The sequence below is a fragment of the Paralichthys olivaceus genome, chromosome 13 (genome assembly GCF_024713975.1).
Source record: "Paralichthys olivaceus isolate ysfri-2021 chromosome 13, ASM2471397v2, whole genome shotgun sequence".
Classification (NCBI taxonomy): domain Eukaryota; kingdom Metazoa; phylum Chordata; class Actinopteri; order Pleuronectiformes; family Paralichthyidae; genus Paralichthys; species Paralichthys olivaceus.
Window position 1 is genome coordinate 7734098 of NC_091105.1, and position 20400 is coordinate 7754497.

A 20400-nucleotide genomic window follows, 5' to 3' on the forward strand; every position below is an offset into this window, starting at 1 on the left:
AGACTACAGCGCGGCGCCGATGAACGCGAGCACGGTGCGGAGGACTCGTAGCTCCGATCGGCGGTGGAGGAGAAAATGGGGATGGATCGCAGTTCGCTTTTCTCCTCCTCCTCCTCGGTCAAGCTCGTGAGGAGGTGGACTGGGTGAAGAAGATGCCCGAACACAGCACCCGACGCGGGGGTAGGAGGGTTAAATCCGTCGGTGAGGTCCGCAGCAGCGGGTTAGCTAGCCGCCACTCGGTGCGGAATACATCGGCGCGCTCACACCGTCCAGCCGCGGTGTCACACCCGGAGTTACGCGCGTTGTTTGGGTCCTAAAAAGTCCTCGCAGCGCATCTCCACAACTCCCGCTACCAAGTGTACTCCGGTGTTTTGGCCCGGTGGTCCCTCGCTGAGCCTCGGCCCTTTTCTTTCTCTTTCCCTCCCTCTTCCTCTTGTTGTAAACTGGGCTGCTGCTGCCGCCCCCCACCCCCCTTCCCCCTCTACTCTGCGCCCCCCCCTCCTCCTCCTCCTCGTCCTGTCAACCTCGCCCAGCCTCGTCCCGCCCTCCCTCCGCGCCTGCGGCTCGACGATTGGCCAGCGCCGCCTCCCGTCACGAACCCGCCGCAGACGCTCATTGGTCGGCGTGTGCACTGGAATGCCAGTCATATGCAAATGTTCATCGGGGGCGGCGCGAGCAGCTCCTCCTGTCAACTCAAAAAACTGAAGTTCTCGCAAATAGAACAGCTGATCGATACAGACAACACGTGACTTCACCGCGAATACACGAAAAAACACAAGTTGGCGTTAAAGTACCACCTGAAAAGTGTGTATTTTCGTGTTTCTTCTACTTAATCCCACCCCGGTTTTATGCCATAGGTGCACGGCTCGTAGTAAACCTTGAATGACACATTGAAAGGACCAATGGAAAACAGACACTCAGATGTAGGCCAACCAATGGCTTAACAGAAGTCAGACAAAATCCCTCCCCCTTACAAATGCTCAATGTTCAATACCCGCAAAGACCATCCGATGCGGAGTGGCGCTAGTGAGCTACCTGCAGTTTCCCTGCCACGCTGCTTTTGGTGTCTGTGCAGTCTGGATGTTGATGAGGCCCTGAGGTCAAGATGACAGCGCACATCCACACCCATTAAACCCATAAGAGTCTGCAGTGTCATCCTGTCTGCTACGTGAGTGTTTTTACAAAGTCGTTCCAAGCAAAAGCAAACATTAGCTGGATTATATATCAGCAATATTTCCACTTCTGAGAGGGATTATAAACCTTTTCTCTGGTAATGCGTTATATATTTGCCTTCAGGGAGCGATGCTGACAGTAAGGAGGCAAAGTGATCTAATTTTACCACCACAAAAAGACCATTCAATCCACAACTTTTTTTTTTTCATCTCTCCGTCATGCAAATGCCTCCTTCAGACAGAAGTTCAAATGTTCTGATGCAACACGGGTGTGGAGAGGAGAGCGGGAGAGAGGCAGAACAGAAGAGAAGTTCACAACAGGAGAGTAGGGGTAGTCAGAAAAGAGAGGGAAATGGGTGGAACAGGCAAAGAGTGGAGAGAGAGGGTAAAAATAGACAGAGTCATTTTCAGCAGAAGAGGCAGGCCAGCAGGGAGGGAGGGATGTATGGAGGAGGGTAGGTAGGTGGGTGGGTGGGTGGACGGGTGGAGAGAAAGCAACTTGTGAAAACAGAACTTCTCTTAAAGGGAGGAAGGGTGCGGGGGGCCAGAGATGGGGGGGACAGAGGGAGAGACAAAGGGAAAACATTTAAAGATACTTATGTTGCGTAAGTATAACACAACAAAGACTGAAAGAGGGAGGACTTGCACATATGATGTGGTTTCTCCTCATGCTGTAAGAGTCAAGAAGACGTTCTCACCCAAAGTCATGAGACAAACACAATACTCTCTGACTTAATTACTACTACAAGCCAGTAGTAAAAAAGTTAACCCATTCATTCCGAGATTACAAAACCTTAAAAGAACACTTTTAAATTTAGATCAGTGAAATCATACACGCACATTACAAGTGAGTCAATAAAGAAGTGATCTGACATCTCAAACAAAAAGATTTCTTTGGTATGTGCCTGAACTCCACCTCAATACGCCATTTAACTCTCACATGCCTTTTCTCAGTCCACTGGCATTAGTGAAGCAACTTGGGTAATGTCAAAATATGGTGTGACTCTTTGTTCCTGTTTTAAAACCAGAGGGTTTTTAGGAAAGGGTTAAACTCTTAGACATTAGTGACAAGGAGAGAGAGAGAGAGTAAGAGATTAAGGCAACTGCACTGAGCTCTCAACAAGTCAATCCAGCAAACAGCTTGTTGAGGGGAGGGAGCTGAACAGCTTGGCAGAGAGGAAAAGAGGTTAAAAGAGGGCAGGGGTGGAGATGAGGGATTACTGCGGCTGCTCAGTGGTTTCAACCATAGATAAACATTACAACCCCTTAGTAATGAACTACTTCTGACCAATTATTCAGAGCAGAGTAATGAGCTTTCCATTTAGCTGTTTGACTACACCCAAATTCTTGATTGATTGATTGCAAACAAAATACCTTGTTTGTGTAAAATGCTTATTGTCAGTTCAGTATGGTGGACCTGAACACATCAACACAATGGAAAAGGTGAGTATTGACAAGGCTCTTCACTGATTGGATGGACGTACTGTGCACATGTTTTAAGATTTGTTGTTGTACTGGCTTTTTTGCCATGGTGTTGTTTTTATTTTCTGTTGTGTTTCCTCATTTGCACTTCAGGGCCACCGTGCTTTAGATGCAATGTGAATTGCCACACATCAGCTATTTCAGTGTAAAAGAATGTACAGTTGAGATAAGAGCATCTGTCAGATTGTCGACTTCATGCATGTAATGTTGCAGAGGAGGTAGGTCAGGATGATGGTGGGAAACCACAGATTTATAGCGCTTAGTCAGATAAAATAGAGATGAGTGGTGAAAACTGCCAAGAGTAAGAGAAAATGTGTGAAAAAAAAACAGTAAAAAAGACATCCCTCCCCTAGCTGAGCTTAACTATCTCTCCCTGCTGCCTTGCTGGCAGTGCAGTATCTGTGTAGGTGTTCAGCAGCTTTCATTGGCTGCCTCCTCTTACAGGTTACATGCTTTTAATGTGCGTATGTATGCACGTCTCTACCTCCCAATTAAATCTGTCCAATGCCACGTGACCTCACTCAAGAAACTTTTTCTTCTCCTACTCCTCTGTTACCTATGCCAGCACAATGCAGAGCAGAGCACCGCCTTCACTCACACTCATATCCGATCTCTCTCATCCCGTAATTCATCTTCCACCCCTGTGCTCCGTGTCTCTCCCTCCCACAACCCACCATTTGCTCCGTCCAATTATAACTCGATCCACAGTTCCTTTGCCGTTACCATAGCAACAGCTGTGTTGGGCACAGGTCCCTGTGTCGCTCATGGTCACCAGTCTGCCACTGACCATCACTATCTTTAAGCTTAACCAATCATTTTTACACAGCTTGACACCCAGAGGAAGCACTTTGTGGGACTTATTATGCATTCATCTTCAGTTGAATTAAACTGGTTCTTTTTAATTCGTTCAATGTTGCAAAAAAATACATCGTGATTACTGAGTACTAGGAATGAAACAGCAGTTAATGGGTATCAGTCATCGCCCTGATGCAAAACACAGTTTAAAATCTGTGGATTCGTGAGCAGATTCATTAACTCTCTCTTCCCAGCAGTGAATAATTACCATCCAGCAGAATACATCAAACACAAACTTAAGAGATTAGTGTATAAAGATCCACATCCCTCCACCCACTGTGGAGGAACTTGTAATGCATATGTTTGGCCATCTGGGGGCACTACTACTCTGCAGATAAATGGCTGAGAAACAGGCAGCTCCAGTAAACCAGTGCAAAAACTAAGGGACTAGAGATGAAGAGAAAGTAAAGGAGAGTGGGATGAAGGAGAGAAAAATAAATTCCTAGGCATAATTCACTCCAAACTTTGGTATGTGAGGAATACGTGACAACTGTGATCTTCAGAACAATGAATGTGTGTCGACGGTGACTCAGAAGAAGCTCAATCTTGTTCTAACTTCACATACATGCAGTCAAAGTCTTGGAGCCTCCTAAAGACTAAGGAGTCCCACTGCACCAGTGCATTTTGAGAATCTCCCTAAAGTACGCTCTGCCCAATAGGAAACAGGATTATTGTTGCACATGACTTTTGTGGTAAGTCTTGAGGGCTTCACGTGCGCTTCGGTGCCAGTCTAGATGGCTGTGTGATCCAGATGTGGTTGTTGCCATGGCCAGGGAGGATATGCAGCGCTTTAAGCATTACGTAAAGCAGGGGCGGGAGGGAGTGGGGATGTTATTCCCGGGTATCCGTATCCGGGTAGACCAGGATGAAGAGAGGAGGGGAAGCAAAGCCACTGCAATGCGATGGAGCGAAGGGTTAAAACAAATCTGTCATAATGTTTTAGAAAGAAAATTTCAAAAAGGAGATGGAGGCAGACGAAAAAGCGGGGAGCAAAAAAACGTATTCAAGTGCGAAACAAAAGTGTATTCACGTGTACTTAAGAGAGTGTGACATGTTTACTCAGTGTTGCAAAAACTGCATGTCTGTGTGGGTGAGCGACAGAGAAAAAGAATTGATCAAACTTAATCTTATGCAATGGCTAAATTTGCAACTTTGCTTTCAATCATTTCTAACTGTGCAGCATCAACATAAGAGATTTATTGAGACATATTCTGTCTTTGAATGTTGACTGAAGGTGGAAAAAAATGGCATATTAATTTCTGATGATATACGTGTAAGATTAGATGCTCTGTTCAAAAAATAATCTCGTGCTCACGGGCATGATCCTGCAGAACAGAACGAGATGCTGAGCGTGTATCACTATATACTCAAACAGAGAACGCACAAGTTTCTACTGAAACCAGTCAAACAAATACACAGGATTCATTAAGGACTTTCACAACGACAAAGTCATCAGAGTCCTCTCTATGAAAAGGACACAGTATGCACTTTCCTCACTAACTTCAGAGCCAGAGTGATGACAATGAAGAGTCTTATCTTACTGTAAAAAGGAAAATATGTTCTTAAAAAATGCTTGTGATGGGAGTCACAAAATGACAGTGTGGAAATGGCCATAAATATGTGTAATTGATATTTGACCTGAAAACACTTGCTGTGTAAATAATTCAGAGGAAATCCCCAGATTATAAAGTAACGATGAGTGAAACACCCAGGTTGGAATAAGAAAGAGCTACCAGTGGTGTGTCGGGGTGAAAACACGCACGCACGCACGCACACAAGCATGCAAGCACAGACACATACACACACACAGGGGGGGTTGCCATTTCTATTTGTGAATATTCTATGATACATACAGGCTCCACCGGTGTGATGTTTGCTGTGTTGCCATGGCAACAGACGTTTGGTGCTCACACATCATATCCGGTAGTCAATGATTGACGCTTGGTTACTCCGTCTCTCTCTCTCACACTCACACACGCACACGCACGCACGCACACACGCACACATGCACACTGCATGCAACATACACGTGACAACATGAAAACAGTCTTATCCTTCACCATGTTGCCACATGATCTCTTCAACAGTTTTATTTTAATGAAGTTGCAGTGAGAGATTAAAAAAAGATGTTTCATTTACTTTCCCATCAGCACATCTCAGGTGGGGAAGCACATGCAGAAAGAGCACATATATGCAGGTCTGTCTGTAAAGTGTGCGGCTGTCAGCTGCGGCACTGAACTGAGCCAGGGGGAATGTTTTTTCTAATTGAATAAATGAAAAAGAAAACCGCATATTAGTGTGTATGTGTTGAATTATACTGTGTAACAAGAGCAGAGGAACTCATCAACTACATTTACCTGAACTTTATGAAATTTGATTTAACCTGTTCCACATAATACAGTCTCTATTTTCTTTCAATCAGCAAGTTACTATATGATCTATAAGGTGTCTAATTTCTCAGTTTAAAAATAATTATTACATTTTAAAGCCTGATATTTCACAGAGATCTTTGAAAAGGTGCAATGTGTCATCACAAGAGCTGGTAAAATAATTCTGAGATTGAGTGAAATCTTTTTGTGTTTCCACCCCCATCAAATGCTTTTGGCATAAACATGATCAAATTTAAACTGATAATGAATGTGTACACTAAATATTTTATTTAAATTTATTACAAAGATGCACATATTTACCAAGAAGCATCAACAATATTTCAACTTTATTCCCACTGACCAGGGAGAATAAAATGTATTGAACTATAATTTTAGAATAAAATATTCAGATGCAAATATTTAAAGTCATTTTAACAACAGCAATTCACCTTTAAATCTTTTCAGTTAAACCGTGTGTTCATTTCTCAAAAGCTGACAAGAAAACACCAACACCCACACAAACTTACAAATCACAAACATAGCAAATGTGTGATTGCACACATGCACACCCACACACACACACTGTTTCTTACTTTCCCTTGTATTTCACACTCTCCTACGTCCATATGCAAGATCTCACACACACATGCTTTTCCTACCAGCACAGAAAACACCCACATGTGCTCCTAACTCAAAGATCTTCAGAATAAATGTGCACAGGCAAGTGTGCATGCTCTCACACAAAAAGATGCTATTCATTCATTCATTCAGCGTCTTTTCAGCTGCAAAAAAAGGGGGGGGGGGGGGGGGGGGGGGGTCTGAGGAGGGACCGTACACTCAAAACGACAGCACTCCCTTTCTTGTCCACTTCTCTGTCACACTCATGAAAGTCCAAAGTACAAACACACTGAGAGCTGGTGAATATTACTAATATTATATGTTCATATTATGTATTACAAAGTGAAAAGTGGGCCCTGATTTTCAGCTGATTATGAATTTTGTCTCTCACACCCGGACACATGATAGTACAATATATTCCCATACAGGAGCTTGAGAAACAAATACTTCACACACCCACATAATACACTAACACAATATATAGCTAAGACACACATTTTAAATCAACCCACCTATACTGGCCAAGAGTGCTGCTCACAGCTTGTTTCAATATATCTTTATTTTTCCTACCAACACCTGTAGTGTCTTTAACCATGCTGAGGTCAGGAAGTCACAAATGTCGGTCAGAGTTTTTCAAGAGATACATTTAAGAAATTCACACAAAACCTGCTTTTGAATTTTCCTTTTTCCATTCTTATTCTGTCTTTTTTTTAATCATCCTGCCTAAATTCTGATCCCAATTTTTTTTCTATCTCTTTATCACACAAAAATAAACACAACTTGGTGGAAACAGTCCATGCTTGGCCTTCATATTGTAAATCTAGCCCACACATTACATTCCCACTTTGGCTTTTCGTTTTTAAGTGTTCATTTCTCTCGTAGCACCAGAGGCGATATAAGGGTGTCTATAAGGAACTTCTTTGGTATCACCAATTTCAAGCATCTCCTTTGTGTTCTTTTTCTCTTATTGAACTTCCCTTTCCTTTCTATGATAATTCCATGTTTCGTGTCTATGTAGTTTTGGACTGATTGCTGCCACTCAGCCACAAAGTTTATGTCTATAAGAACTGGGAATATAAGAGGTAGTCTCCGACATCGACAAAGCTAATCCTGCGTAACATACAGTCTAATCCCTATAGAAAATACAAAACACAAAAGCATGCATGCCCATGCATAAATTTTCTCCTATTGCACTTTCTCTCTCTCTAACACACTCTAAGATGCAAACACACACATACACCATAATATTTTTGCATCCATCTCATGTGTCCCTTTTCCTTTCCAAATGAAATCCAAACCAACAAAGAATGAATTAATGCTTTGGTAATTCAGTCCTTCTAATAATAGAATTTGGCTCTTAAATAGTGTATGATTCATGACAAAAAATTCCCCTTCCACAAATCATCAGATAAACCAAACTCCCTTTCCTCTGAGTTACCGACATGAACGGCAGGGCTTATTCTCACTTTAATGTGAGCTGACTCGTGAATTTACTGATAGTTTTGTCATCAGCAGTGATTTCAATAAGAGCAGACCTGACATGGTCAATCACAGGAGCCCAGTCCAGAGCTTATGTGGGTCACGTGACGAGCTTTAGCTTTCAGTTGACAAGCGGACATGAGGATGGTGGACAGACGATTAGAGGAGGCCATATGGGACAACAGCATGTTGGCTAACATGCGCTTCTTTCACTGGGCATCAACTCTTTCTCACTCTCACACACACACACACACACACACACACACACACACACACACACACACACACACACACACACACACACACACACACACACACACACACACACACACACACACACACACACACACACACACACACACGAATCTAACCCTCTATCACTTTGAGTGTTATTTGTTCTTGGACAAGTGTTCTGTTAAAGGTTTTTTTTTTTTTTTTTTCCTTACTCTTGTTGAGGGTTAAGGGCAGAGAATGTCCCACTTTGTTAAAGCCAGAGACAAATTGTGATTTGTGAATATGGGCTATACAAATAAAATTGGATAGATTGATTGATTGACAAGTTATACAGAACATTTAAAAACAATATACAGCAGTTTAATATGAATGATTGATTGTTAAGTTTGATTCGATTTTTTTATTTGATGAATAAAATACAACAGATTTTATTAATGTTTGGTTGGTTGATTTGATAATTTAAAAAAAAATTTGAGTGAAACAAATCACTTTGTATTTACTATTAAAAGGAAATTCTTGATTTAAAATTAAAACTTCTCTGTATTTTTCTCGATCTTTCTCGATCTGGGCATGTTTATGCGTGTGTGTGTGTGTGTGTGTGTGTGTGTGTGTGTGTGTATAAAATACAAATTTGTAAAACTTGTAAAGCTACATTTCTGTCCTTCTCATTTTCTATTATTAATGCCTTTTGCAGTAGCTTCAACTAAAGTCACTTTAATGAACATAATTTTTTTTCTCTCTCTCCAATGATATTTGCTGTCAATACGTAGCTGCACTATCTTTGCATTTCTCTGTGGATTCTCAGTGTCTGAGGAAAATAATTGTCTATATTATATCCTTAACAAATGCAAATTAAGCTACGAGATCAAGGCCTCTACACAGAGTTTCCTCTGTCCATGCTACCTTCCTCTGTCCATGCTACCTTGCTACTACAAGTCAAAGAGATAACAAAAATATAGCAGATATAAAGTTATTCTAATTAAAGTGAGAATATACTCTGTGGAATACATGTAATTAAACTGCAGAAATAACCTAAAAGATATTTAATACACAGAAAAGGAGAAAAAAGTGTGACTTCATGTGATTCCATGCCACACCAATAGAACTATTTAGTGTGGCACTACTTTTAACATTTGTAAATATCATGCTGGATTATATTAAAAGTCCAAAGAATACTATACAGAGAGTGTCAATACTATACAGAGTGTCAAATCATTTTGTGTTATTCTTCAATTTTTTATACATTTTCAACATATTGTCTCTGAATGATAACCCATTACAATCTATATTTTTTTTAATTGAAAAAGTGAATTTCCTTTTTGGATTTTTGCTTTATTTCATTATTTTGTTTTGGTTTAGTGATTGGAGAACAAACCACTTTTACATTTAATAATGCAATTGAATTGTCCTGTTTTGTGCTAATCTTGAAATAACCGCAGTCCAATTCATACATTTCCAAGTGTCACCTCATTCCTTCAAAGTCACTGGTATCATGTACATAAATAGACCCATATGGAGCAATCCTCACCTGTGCCAGGACGTCCCATGATGATGTCCTTTCGTGGGATGGGGTGAAGGCTTTGCGCTGGGAGGATCAAGGGCAGCAGTGCAGTGGGAGATGGGTGACAGGGAACTGGCTGCTGGACCTCACCCCCAAACACCGTCCCCCTGTTTTCCTCTCGCTCCCCGGAGCTGTCTGTGCTACTCGGAGCAGGAGCTGTGGCTGTTGTGCTAACAGTAACTGACAGAGCCTGCAGGGGGGTGGTCGGGGTGTCAGTGGTGGGCAGCGAGGAAGGTGTTGGGGACACAAGCACCAGAGTTTGGGCTGGGCTTCGCAAAAGGACGGTGCCATTGGGTACTGTGGCTGTAGCAGCATTAATTGGGACGGGGATCTGGAGTCCAGAAATTGGCTGAGGTGTAAGGGGTGTTGGGTTAATGTCTTTAGATGAAGTGTGATCTGTCCCTCCCTCGTTTCCACTTCCTCCTCCTCTTCCTATGGGACATTCTGTAAATTTTGCCAGTGGGACTTCAGGATTCCTTACGATGACAGGGGAGTCCCGCAAGGCCTGTTGGGATACAGGGACCAAGCGACGAGGCCCCCCGTCAGGAGTGAGAGGAGAAGGAGGAGTTGGAGACACCAACAGAGGAGGAGGGGAGACAGCAGTGGAGGGCCTACTAGAGGAGGGGGTGCTCACGCCCCTTGGTCGGGAGAAGGTGGGTGTGTGTGTGTGGGAATGTGAAGCTGGTGTCTGGGGGGACAACACCCTGAAAGAGTTTAGGTCCCCCTGGTCAAACTCTGTCTTGGGTGTGTAATCGTGGTGGTGTGAGGGAACGGGCGGAGGAGGATGTGCATCTGGCTTTCGTTTGCTGGGGCTCATGGGGACCGTAAACGTCAGGTTACTGTGGAAGGAAGGCTGGATGCCTGAAGTGTGTCTCTCCCTTTCTGCTCCTCCAGCTGAAGTTGCTGCTTTGCTGCCCCCTCCCCCTCCTGCCCCTGTACCGCTGGGTTGCCTGTGCCTCCGATGTTGCAGAACCGGGGAGGCGGTAATCGGGGAGAAGTTGGCCGGCCTGAAGCCAAAAAGTGGGGAGGGTGAGGGAGAGAGGGCAGGGGAGAAGGGTGACTGGTTGGAGATGGGAGAAAAGGAAGGGGTGCCAGAGCGGGAGCTCCCTAACGATACAAGCATGGTGGCAGCCTCACACTCATCAAAATCAAAGCGTGAGGACAGTTCATGGGGGAGTAGGGAGGGTAGGACCAGACGGGGTCTGGAGTCTCCTCTGCTACTGGTCTCACTACTTTCTCTTGATGTGTCATCCCACTCAAACTCACTACTGGCTCTGCCTCTCAGGTCAGAGGGGGTGATGGTCCCTGAGCTGCTGCCTCCCCCCCTCTCTCCCCCTGCTGCCTCCATCTCTTTGGTCCTCATGGATAAGTGTCTGGAGCAGTATCCTCGACGCTGAGACTCTTTCATACATCCCTCTCTGGAGCACAGCCTTCTCCACTGCTTACCATTGAACTTTTTACGGATACCATTTGGGGTACACACCACATCGCCCTTCTTGTATTTTTGCTGTGCCAATGAGAGGGGAGTCCTGGAGCGAGAGGAGGTAGAGGAAGACCCCCCACCAGTAGTGGGAGTAGGGGTCTGGGTGGGAGTGGTCTTGGATGGAGGTAGGTTTGGAGTGCTGTTGTTCATTTCTGACCCCAGGAGAGCAGGGGAAGGGGGTGGCTGAGGACCAGCGAGGGGGGAGAGGTGTGGGGGTCCCAGACCCCGTACAACAGACAGGTGGGGGGAGGAGGGAGGGTAGCCACTGGACTTGGAGATAATGTTTCTCTGCTGAGACGTCCCAGCATGTGGCTTGGGACCAGCTGTGAGACCCATGTTAAAATGAGAAACCTCAACATCTTCTTCTGGAGTGTTGGGCTGTTTTTGTCTCTCTCTGTCGGAGGAGTTACCTCCAGAATCATGAGGTGTGCTGGCTCCTGCACCAGAGGTCACAGTGGAAGAGTGGGGGGATGGATGTACGTTTACATAGGGATGCCCTCCTGCAACCCCTTCATGCGCATAGCCATGGCCTAATCTTACTCCCCCTCCCAACACCCCCATTCCAATACTCAACTGGCACACCTCCCTCTCTACCTCCATCTCCTCCATCCGCTCCCTCTCTTCCCTTTCCCTCTCCAGTTCTCTCTCCCTCACTTTCCCACCATCCAAATGTGGGACCTCCCAGGGAGTGGTGAGGAGTCTCAGGCTCTGTCGGGACACCCACACAGCTTTCCTTTTCTCTTTCTCCTCTGCCACGCCATCATTAACAAGAGTTTCTCTGTCCTCACTCAGAAGCACCTGGTAAGGAAATGAGACTCCGGGGTGGGGGTCCACCTGAGTGACAATCCCTTGTCTGTACAGGAGAGGACCCCCATCCTCTCCAGCAAAGGGCACACACACTCGGGTCCCGACAGCCACAGGTGCCATGCCAGGCGGTGGGGCATCCAAAATGAAGTCCACAGTGGTGTCGGCCCCCGATAATGATGATGATATCATCATGGATCCACCATGGAAAGGGTATTTAACAAAGGTCTCCTCTCCTTGGAGCTGGACTTCGACAGTACCTCCACTCACCCGACGCACCACCCCTGGCCTGAACAAAGGTGACGGGGAGCATGAGTCTCTCTCCTTGAGCCTTCTGTCCATTGCAGCCCCCACCCCACTCTCCATGGCCCTCTTTATCTGACGAGCCAGGACTCTCTGGTTCTTCATGCCTTTGGCCAGAGCCTCAGCCAGCCCCTCTGTAAGGCCAGCCTCCTCAGGGTGTGAGTTATGGCGAGGAGCTGGGATGTGGGAGGTTTTTTGAAGAGGGCCGGATCCTGTTGCTTCCATCGCATCCACATCAGCTGAGTACTCGCTGGCTGTATCAGTGGACGAGGAGCGCACTGAGTTAGGGGCCCCCTCTGACTCATTTTCACCAGCTTGGTGCTCTTTTTCCTGGGAATCTGCTGTCCTGAGGGCCCTATCCTCCATGGGGACAAAATGGTTTTCTTCTGTAGCTTTACTATCCACAGTTAGCACTGATGGCTGATTACCTGAGCAATTATTACTTCTATTATTACTGCTATTAATAAAAGTATTATGGCTCCCAGCACTACTATTACTGCTTATCATGTTGTTAATACTACTTGTAGAATTACTGATAGTACAACTATTGATACCAACACTAATGCTCCTATTAATGCTATTATTACTAATATTGTTACAACTCTTGGAGTTATTGTTGTGCATATTCACATTATCATTAATTTTGCTGTTGATATTGCAGTAACTGTTGTGTATGAGTGCAGGGCTGGAGGTAGGAATGGTAGTCAGGGCATTTGCATTGTTAGCAAAGTGCTCATATGTGTATTTCTTCTTCGGAACACGAGCCTTAAATGTAGCTGTTTTCCTACTCGAGACGGAGCCTAAACTAGGGCTGTGGTTAGTGATCGGAGGGGAAGTGGCTGTGGACAGTGGCGTTAGGGCAGAGGTAGGAAACGCTAAAGTATCAGTGGACATGGTGCTATTCGTGCCCACTATCTTGTCTTTTTCTGTCTTTTCTACCGCTTTCTTTTCATCCTTCTCGGCTGATTCCACAGGTTTCCTCGGCTCAGTCAACTCCTCCCTCTTGCTGTTTGTGACTGGTTCTAGGTTTGACTTGATGGCTGTGGGCAGACTCTGTTTGCGTACGGAGGGAGTGTTGGGCGTGTGCTGTGCGGTTTTGACGAGTGTCTCCCTCTTAACTCTTTTGGGGTCTTTCTCTTGGAGGGGCTGAGAGCCTCCCCTCCTTCTCCCCCCTCTGCCCCGAGTTAACGGCGGGGATCGTCCTCTGTGCTTCTTCGTTGGTCTCATCTCTTCTTCACTGTTCACAAAGTGCAGTAGATTGTGTGTTGCTCCTCTTTTTCCCCACTTCTAAGGCACTCCTTTTATTTTGTTTTGGCTCTCTCTCTCTTTTTCCGTTCTCTGTGCTGCAGTCTGAAAATGAAGAGGGAGACGCAGAAGACAGGTGGTCATTTATTATCTTCATAATCAAAAATTGCTGAGAACAAGAATGACGTCATACCTAGAAGCGTGTATCTCTGCACTGGCTATCACACTGGCTCAATAAATGACATATGGTCTCATTCATGCTGCCATGTCTGCCTGCACGGTCCACTACAGTGTGCATGTCTGTAAATATTCAAAAAATTAAATATTAATTGAACAATAGTTGGCCACCATTTTAAAACCTGACAGCAACATTTTTTAAATCTACTGCTTCATGAAAAAGAAAGACATAATTCATATTCTTTGAAGAAAATCAGTATTCTTATCAATATTAAAATTCCCAAAAATATGAATAAACAGCAGCTTAATGTTTTGGTTATCATGAAATATTGATCAACTGAGACTGATGTTTAAGAAGGAAAGAAAGACAGCAAGAAAGAAAGACAGATAGAAATTTAAAAAAGGAAAAAGAAAGAAAGACAAATAGAAAGAAAGAAAAAAGACTGATAGAAAAAGAGATTCAAGGTCACTCACTACAATTTGTCTCAATCTGCCCTTAATGAGGCCTCCATCTCTTTAAATGCATACAGAGAAAAACATGCTTTCCCCTTGTCTCTCTATGTAACACACACACACACACACACACACACACACACACACACACACACACACACACACACACACACACACACACACACACACACACACACACACTAAGGTCGCCTGATCTCTCAACTGTACTCCCTCCAGCTACTTCGACATGCGTCAGGGTAGCTTTCTCATTCCTATGCATAATAGCCCTGATACTCCGTGTTCAACGTGGGTTTGCAACAACACGGCATTTATTTTGACTTCCATTGGGAGGAGAAGGGCTGGCAGTGGTGCGGGTGAGGTCAGCCTCCAACATAAGTGTAAAAGAGAGTGAGACAGAGAGGGAGAGGGTGAGAGAGGTAGGGGTATGCGGCTGTTTGGCTGTTTGTTCAAATAGGCTGTTCTTGTGTAGTCACTGGGAATTTCCACAGTCATTCTAGCACTCGCTGGCCCTCTCTCACTCTGTCTTTCCCAGCCGTCTCTTGTTTTTGTTTCTCACACTGACACACACTCGCTCACACACACAAACACACGCATTCATGGAAAAAAAAAGAAAAAAAGAAAAGACAATATAACTGGAATAATCTGCCTTGGTAAAATACGCCCAAAATGAGCGAAATTAAAAGGCTGGCACGGAATCAGGCACACTCACTGATGCAAGATTACAGGCTAAATACAATCACACACACGTACACACACACTTGTAAACGTGTATGTGCACAAGTGTGCGGTTAAGCTCAGCAACTCACCAACACATGCAAATGCCTTCATTCCTACCAATGCAGACAAGAAAATACACTCAAACTAATACGACACACATACTCTCAGGTCTTGGCCTGCAGTCCCTGGAAAAGTTCATCTCACACACACACACACACACACACACACACACACACACACACACACACACACACACACACACACACACACACACACACACACACACACACACACACACACACACACACATGACTGCCTTTCCATCTTGACCTCTGACCTCAAACTAAATTACTGTATAAACACACAAACAGGCTTTTGTTTTCATTAGTGAATCATCATTTTCGTCACTCCTGATTTTCGGTAGTTTGTTGTTCCTGATGGTCAAAGCACAATAGTCATTTTCTGATCTCATCTATTGTAAATTCTGCCCACACCCATACCTACTGTGATATTGATGTTTTAAATTTCATTGCATTGACACCATGTGTGTAGATTCACATCTGGAGTTTACCCACTGTGTTGTAACTGCGATGCTTCTTACAGATTCAGACATTTGACAAACTGGAATGGCAGTCATGGCCCCACCAAGGCCCAACAGTCTCATTTTAGTCAATCAAGCTGCACCAGATTTTACACACTCATAGAAATCAGTCCTCTAATTATGCCAGATTGTTTTCATCAAGATTCATGAATTATTTCATAAATTGTTCCCTGGTGAAAATGTGAAAAAACACCCAATCTCACAATGTTAAAGAAAGTGAAAGAAAATTCCTGGATCCTCCCCTTTTTCCAGATCCACTCCAAAATTGAATAGATTCTTTCTTGGCCCATGTTCCATGCTTCCACCTAATTTCATGAAAATCTCTTCAGTTTGTTTTTGCATAACTTTGCTTACAAACAAACCAAACAGTATCAAGGCCCTCTTGGTATCTGTGCTGTGCTTATTTATCATTAACAGTCCGCTGTTGAAGACCATTTACTTCATCCTAAATCTATGCGGATAAAAGATACAAATACACAATGCAAATGTTTTCTGATCTTTTCCAAGCAGTTTGACCTTTGAAGGCTTCACTGTGAAACAAGTCACAAAATCAATCCAAAATATCAGCTACACTTTTTACATTGATCCTAATAACAAACTACATTTTGAAACAAATATTGCTTGGTAACCAATGAGCAAATAAATAAAATTAAACTCCACATATAGTAGCCTACAGTACTCACTCTGATTCCAGAAAAAGTGTAAATTATTTGTTCCAGCCAAAGCCAAAAAAGAAAGAAAACTCTGACTCCAAGAATGTGCACTCAGTACCAGGCCGAGTACCCCTTCATTAGAGAAGACACCGAGGCCTCGGCTTGAATCGCTGGTCCTGTGGAGCCGCTGGGAAAGACAGGAAGGAGTCAGGGCCACTTGGCCGACTGACTGGTTGGCTGAATGACTCGCGAGGATCTGATCTTAGCAAAGAAAAATGCATTGGTCATGCTCACAGCCTCCCAAAATGCTCTAGGCTTCGGCTGATAAGCCAGCGGCAGCAGGCATGTGTGTATTCATGTTCTGTAACTTTCAATGAACGGAACAGCACAACACACTGTGAACCACATGCAGATAACAGAGGAGGCTCAGGATTAGACACTGACCTGCCTTTATTCTCAGAACTGAGTGGAGATTTATAACCAAATTAAACAAATCTATTCGTCAAATAAATTCAATGGTTTAAAAACAATTTAATTACTGAACCACATGTGCTCATTTGTGAGTCCCTAGAAACATGTTATATGGACAAGCAATAATCATACTAATACCAAGATATGTTCAACTAAATTACAGGGATAAGTATATGAATTCATGCATGAAGCATCTATAATTGTGCTGTCAGTGCTGTCATATAATAAATGGCATAGGATTTTATCATTGCACATATTAGTCCTAATGTGAGTCCGTACTTTTTCCATAAAAATATCACAAGCATTACAGTGTGTGCTCAACAAAATAGCTGTAATATGAATTTAACTGCAGACCTATGACTCTCAGTATATTGTTAGCCGCAATCCAGGATGTCGAGAGCTGGTATAAATCATGTTAATCAAAAATGGGTAAAAAAGTTGTTGAAAATTATTATTTTGCTCTGGGGTGAATCCAAAGCAGAGAGGAACACAGTCATAATTTTGGTAATTCAGACGTCTATACATTTGAGCATAAGTGTTTGTTAAGAACCAGACATTTGCTTTTCTGGTCAAAAGCTACAGTAAATCCTGAAGAGACAGAAAATCGACGGCTAACGTCTCCATGGTGTTTGGACTGTACTCCTCCTTAAAAAAGCAAAAAGATGCCATTTCGCCCAATAAACACACAGCAGCACACAATGTGTCCCTTCACCACAGCATAGCAACATCAAACTTTACACACACACTAAAGGCACGAGTCGGAATTTACAGTGTATTCATGCATACACTGTTAAAACACACTCACACACACACACACGCACACAGTCATTGTGCCACAAACACTTCTCCACACATACGCACAAGCTACTGTGACCAGTATTAGTTTTGCATCAGTGCAAAAAGAAGCATAAAAATTACTTTTATCATTCCTGTATTTTGGATTCAAAAATATAATTTTCATGCAAAATGCATCTTGCTGTTGATTTCTTAGCAAGGGTGCACGTATGTGCCAAAAACCCACCCACACATACATGAGCACAAAACGGTCATTCATGAGGAAATCTCATCTCAACGTCAACATTACAACAAGTTGTACAGTATTTTATTACTGGGCTGTACAACCTGTCTAATCCTCCACCTTGATGCCAGTTTATTCAGTCAGTCGTAGACAATTTGGCCTATGCCCCACCGCAACATGGCACAGGATGCGTGTGAGTGTGTGTGGGGGAGACGTGGAGGTATTTGAGCTGCCAATAGTGCACAAGGTATATGAGTGTATACGACTGTCTTTAGGTCGTACATTGCTCTACACTGCATTTGCCCAAATGTCAATGTGAGTGTGTACGTAGTTACCAGGCACACTGCAGCTCATCCCTCTCCTAAAAGCATTTTATGGGTGTCTGTATGGGCGCAGGGCTGCAGTGATGAGGACAGGGATGGAGGGAGAAGAACGTGCGATGGCACAACAGGGGTAGACAGACAGTAGTACGGCAGTGATAGTGAAGTCTGCTGTGGCCCTCGTACACTCCAGCATGGCAGGGCAGCTTTGCCCTTAACTGGGTCACCAGGGAGCATGCTCATACATGAAACAGCTAAAAAATAAAAAACAGAACATGCTCTCTATTACACACGTACACTCTTTGATTTGTGTTCTTGTGAGTGAGATATGATGATCGTACAGGCAACGTAACACAAGTGAAGGAAAATATTTTGTTAGGGTATTTTAGGTGCAGCAAGAGGGCGAGCTGAAGTGTGTATGTCTGAGCAATGAAGAGTGTGCGCACTTTTATGAAGAGCAGCCATTGTGAGTTGGTATGAATACTGGCAGCTGCTTAGTGGATGGAATATTATTATATCAATAAAAAGAAAAACATTGTGGCCAGGAATTGTGCATTCTGGCCCATATTGATCAGGAGGCTGGGGCATAGATCAGAGGTGGCTGCTCCTGTTTGGGACCAAATGGCAGAACTGCCAATGCCACATCAATGGCCAACAAGCTATGCAAAGATGCCTCCAACACCAGGGGTTTGTCCTCTGCGTAAACAAGTGCAACAAACGAGGACAGGAGGCAAATCTGCATGACAGCTGGGAGACAATTTCCAGATGTCACAAAAAGAAGCATTCACTTAAAAATGCACACAAGGAGAGGTATGACAGGAGTGTTTTCAAACTGCCCAGTCAGAGATGTCACTGATTGCAGTGCAGAAAAGTGTGTGTGTGTGTTGGTGTGTGTGTGTTGGTGTGTTGGTGATGGGAACAGCCGAGAAAACACCGAATGCATCCCCGGCTCCTCTGCGCCGATCTGTGCGAGTACTACGAGAGGCGCTGCACAATGTCAGAGGAGTATTATGACTGGAGGCGAACAGCCGGTCTGCTCCTCTGCACGGTAACAAACAAAAACAACCAAGTGACGTTTTTATCATCTTCCACTTCCACTACACGGGCCTATTTTTTTTCATTCAGCGATGTTTGGCATTCAAACATCCACAGGAGTCCGGAGAAGCTTCTATGACCGAGGCTGAACGGTGACACTCCGCCTGTAGGATTTTTTTTTTAAACTTGGGGGAAAAGCAGAAGGATATTCAGGGATTCGCTCTAGTAAGCAGCTCAGTAACGTTAGTAGTAGTAGTGGTGGTTGTAGTAGTCGTAGTACGCAACGGTAGCAGAGTACTAGTCCCCACATAATGACACCGTCCGCCACACCACAAGGAAACAAGCTGTCCTGATGTTTTCCTCCATTTTCCTTTTATAAACACAAACTAACCTTGCGTAGCTTGTTCGTAAACATGTTGAAGCTGCGATGCTGCAAATGGGTCGATAGTTTTCCTCGTTTTTACTACGCTAGCGTAAAAAAAAAAAACTCCACGGCGAAGGAAAAAGTGCTCAACAGTAACTGCGTGTTGGTGATTTCAGGACGAAACGTTCCTCCGTCGCGTGCGGAGACTGCGGGGAAACATTTGGGAAAGTTTTGCGGTTGTTACCTCCGCACCCCTCCCCTCTCTCTCCCTCGGTTCTTCCTCGGCTCCTCGGCCGCGTCGCTCCGCTTCTTCGGACGGTGTCGGAACCAAGCGAAACGACAGTTGGCAGCTCGTCCTGGTCTCGTGCTAACGTTGGAAATAGCTCCTCTGCTAACTTTAAGTTTCAACTCACCCGAAACAAGAGCGTCTCCTTTCTCCACGGGAGGATTTACACTCTCATTCTGCCGCCGAGGAGGCTCGCACAACTCTCCGTAACATCCCCGGGCTGTCGGCGTTGACGTCCGTGCGGTGCGCCCTCACTCTTCACTTTTCCTCCGCAAAACATGTCTCTCCCCCCGCAGCAGAAAGTCAAACACGGCTGTAGAAAACTATCGCTCTTCTTTTTCCCACTACAGTCACAAAATGGTGAATGAACCACTTACAGCTGGGCGAGCCGACCAATCAGAGGTTGCTGACAGGTACAGTAGCCAATGGGCGGCGGCGCCACGGACCGAGGGGCGTGGCGGGCTGTCAAAGTGCGGCTGACGGACGTGCGCGCGCAGCCAATGGCGGCGCGGATGCGGTGTCCTGTCCCAAAGTTTACAGTAGCCAATGAGAGCGCTGGGAACCATAGGAACAGCACGGGGGAGGGCCGAGAGGAGGGAGCGAAGCGCCAGGAGCCAATAGAAGGGCACACATGCTGAGGAGGAGGGTGTTTACGATGATTGACAGCTGCGGTGTCGCT

At 44.5% G+C, this 20400-nt stretch overlaps 1 protein-coding gene across 2 annotated transcripts in view; it reads right to left on the minus strand.

Moving 5' to 3' along the window:
• The window catches only part of cicb (capicua transcriptional repressor b), a 34946-nt gene extending 14867 nt beyond the window's left edge, over positions 1-20079 (minus strand). For both annotated transcript variants that reach the window (XM_069537782.1, XM_069537781.1), the window contains exons 1-2: positions 19849-20079; positions 9738-13710 (exon numbers count right to left, since the gene is read on the minus strand). In XM_069537782.1, the coding sequence (XP_069393883.1) occupies positions 9738-13587 (3850 nt within the window). In that variant the 5' untranslated portion in view covers positions 13588-13710; positions 19849-20079. The remainder of the gene's footprint in view (positions 1-9737; positions 13711-19848) is intronic.
• Positions 20080-20400: the final 321 nt, after the last annotated feature.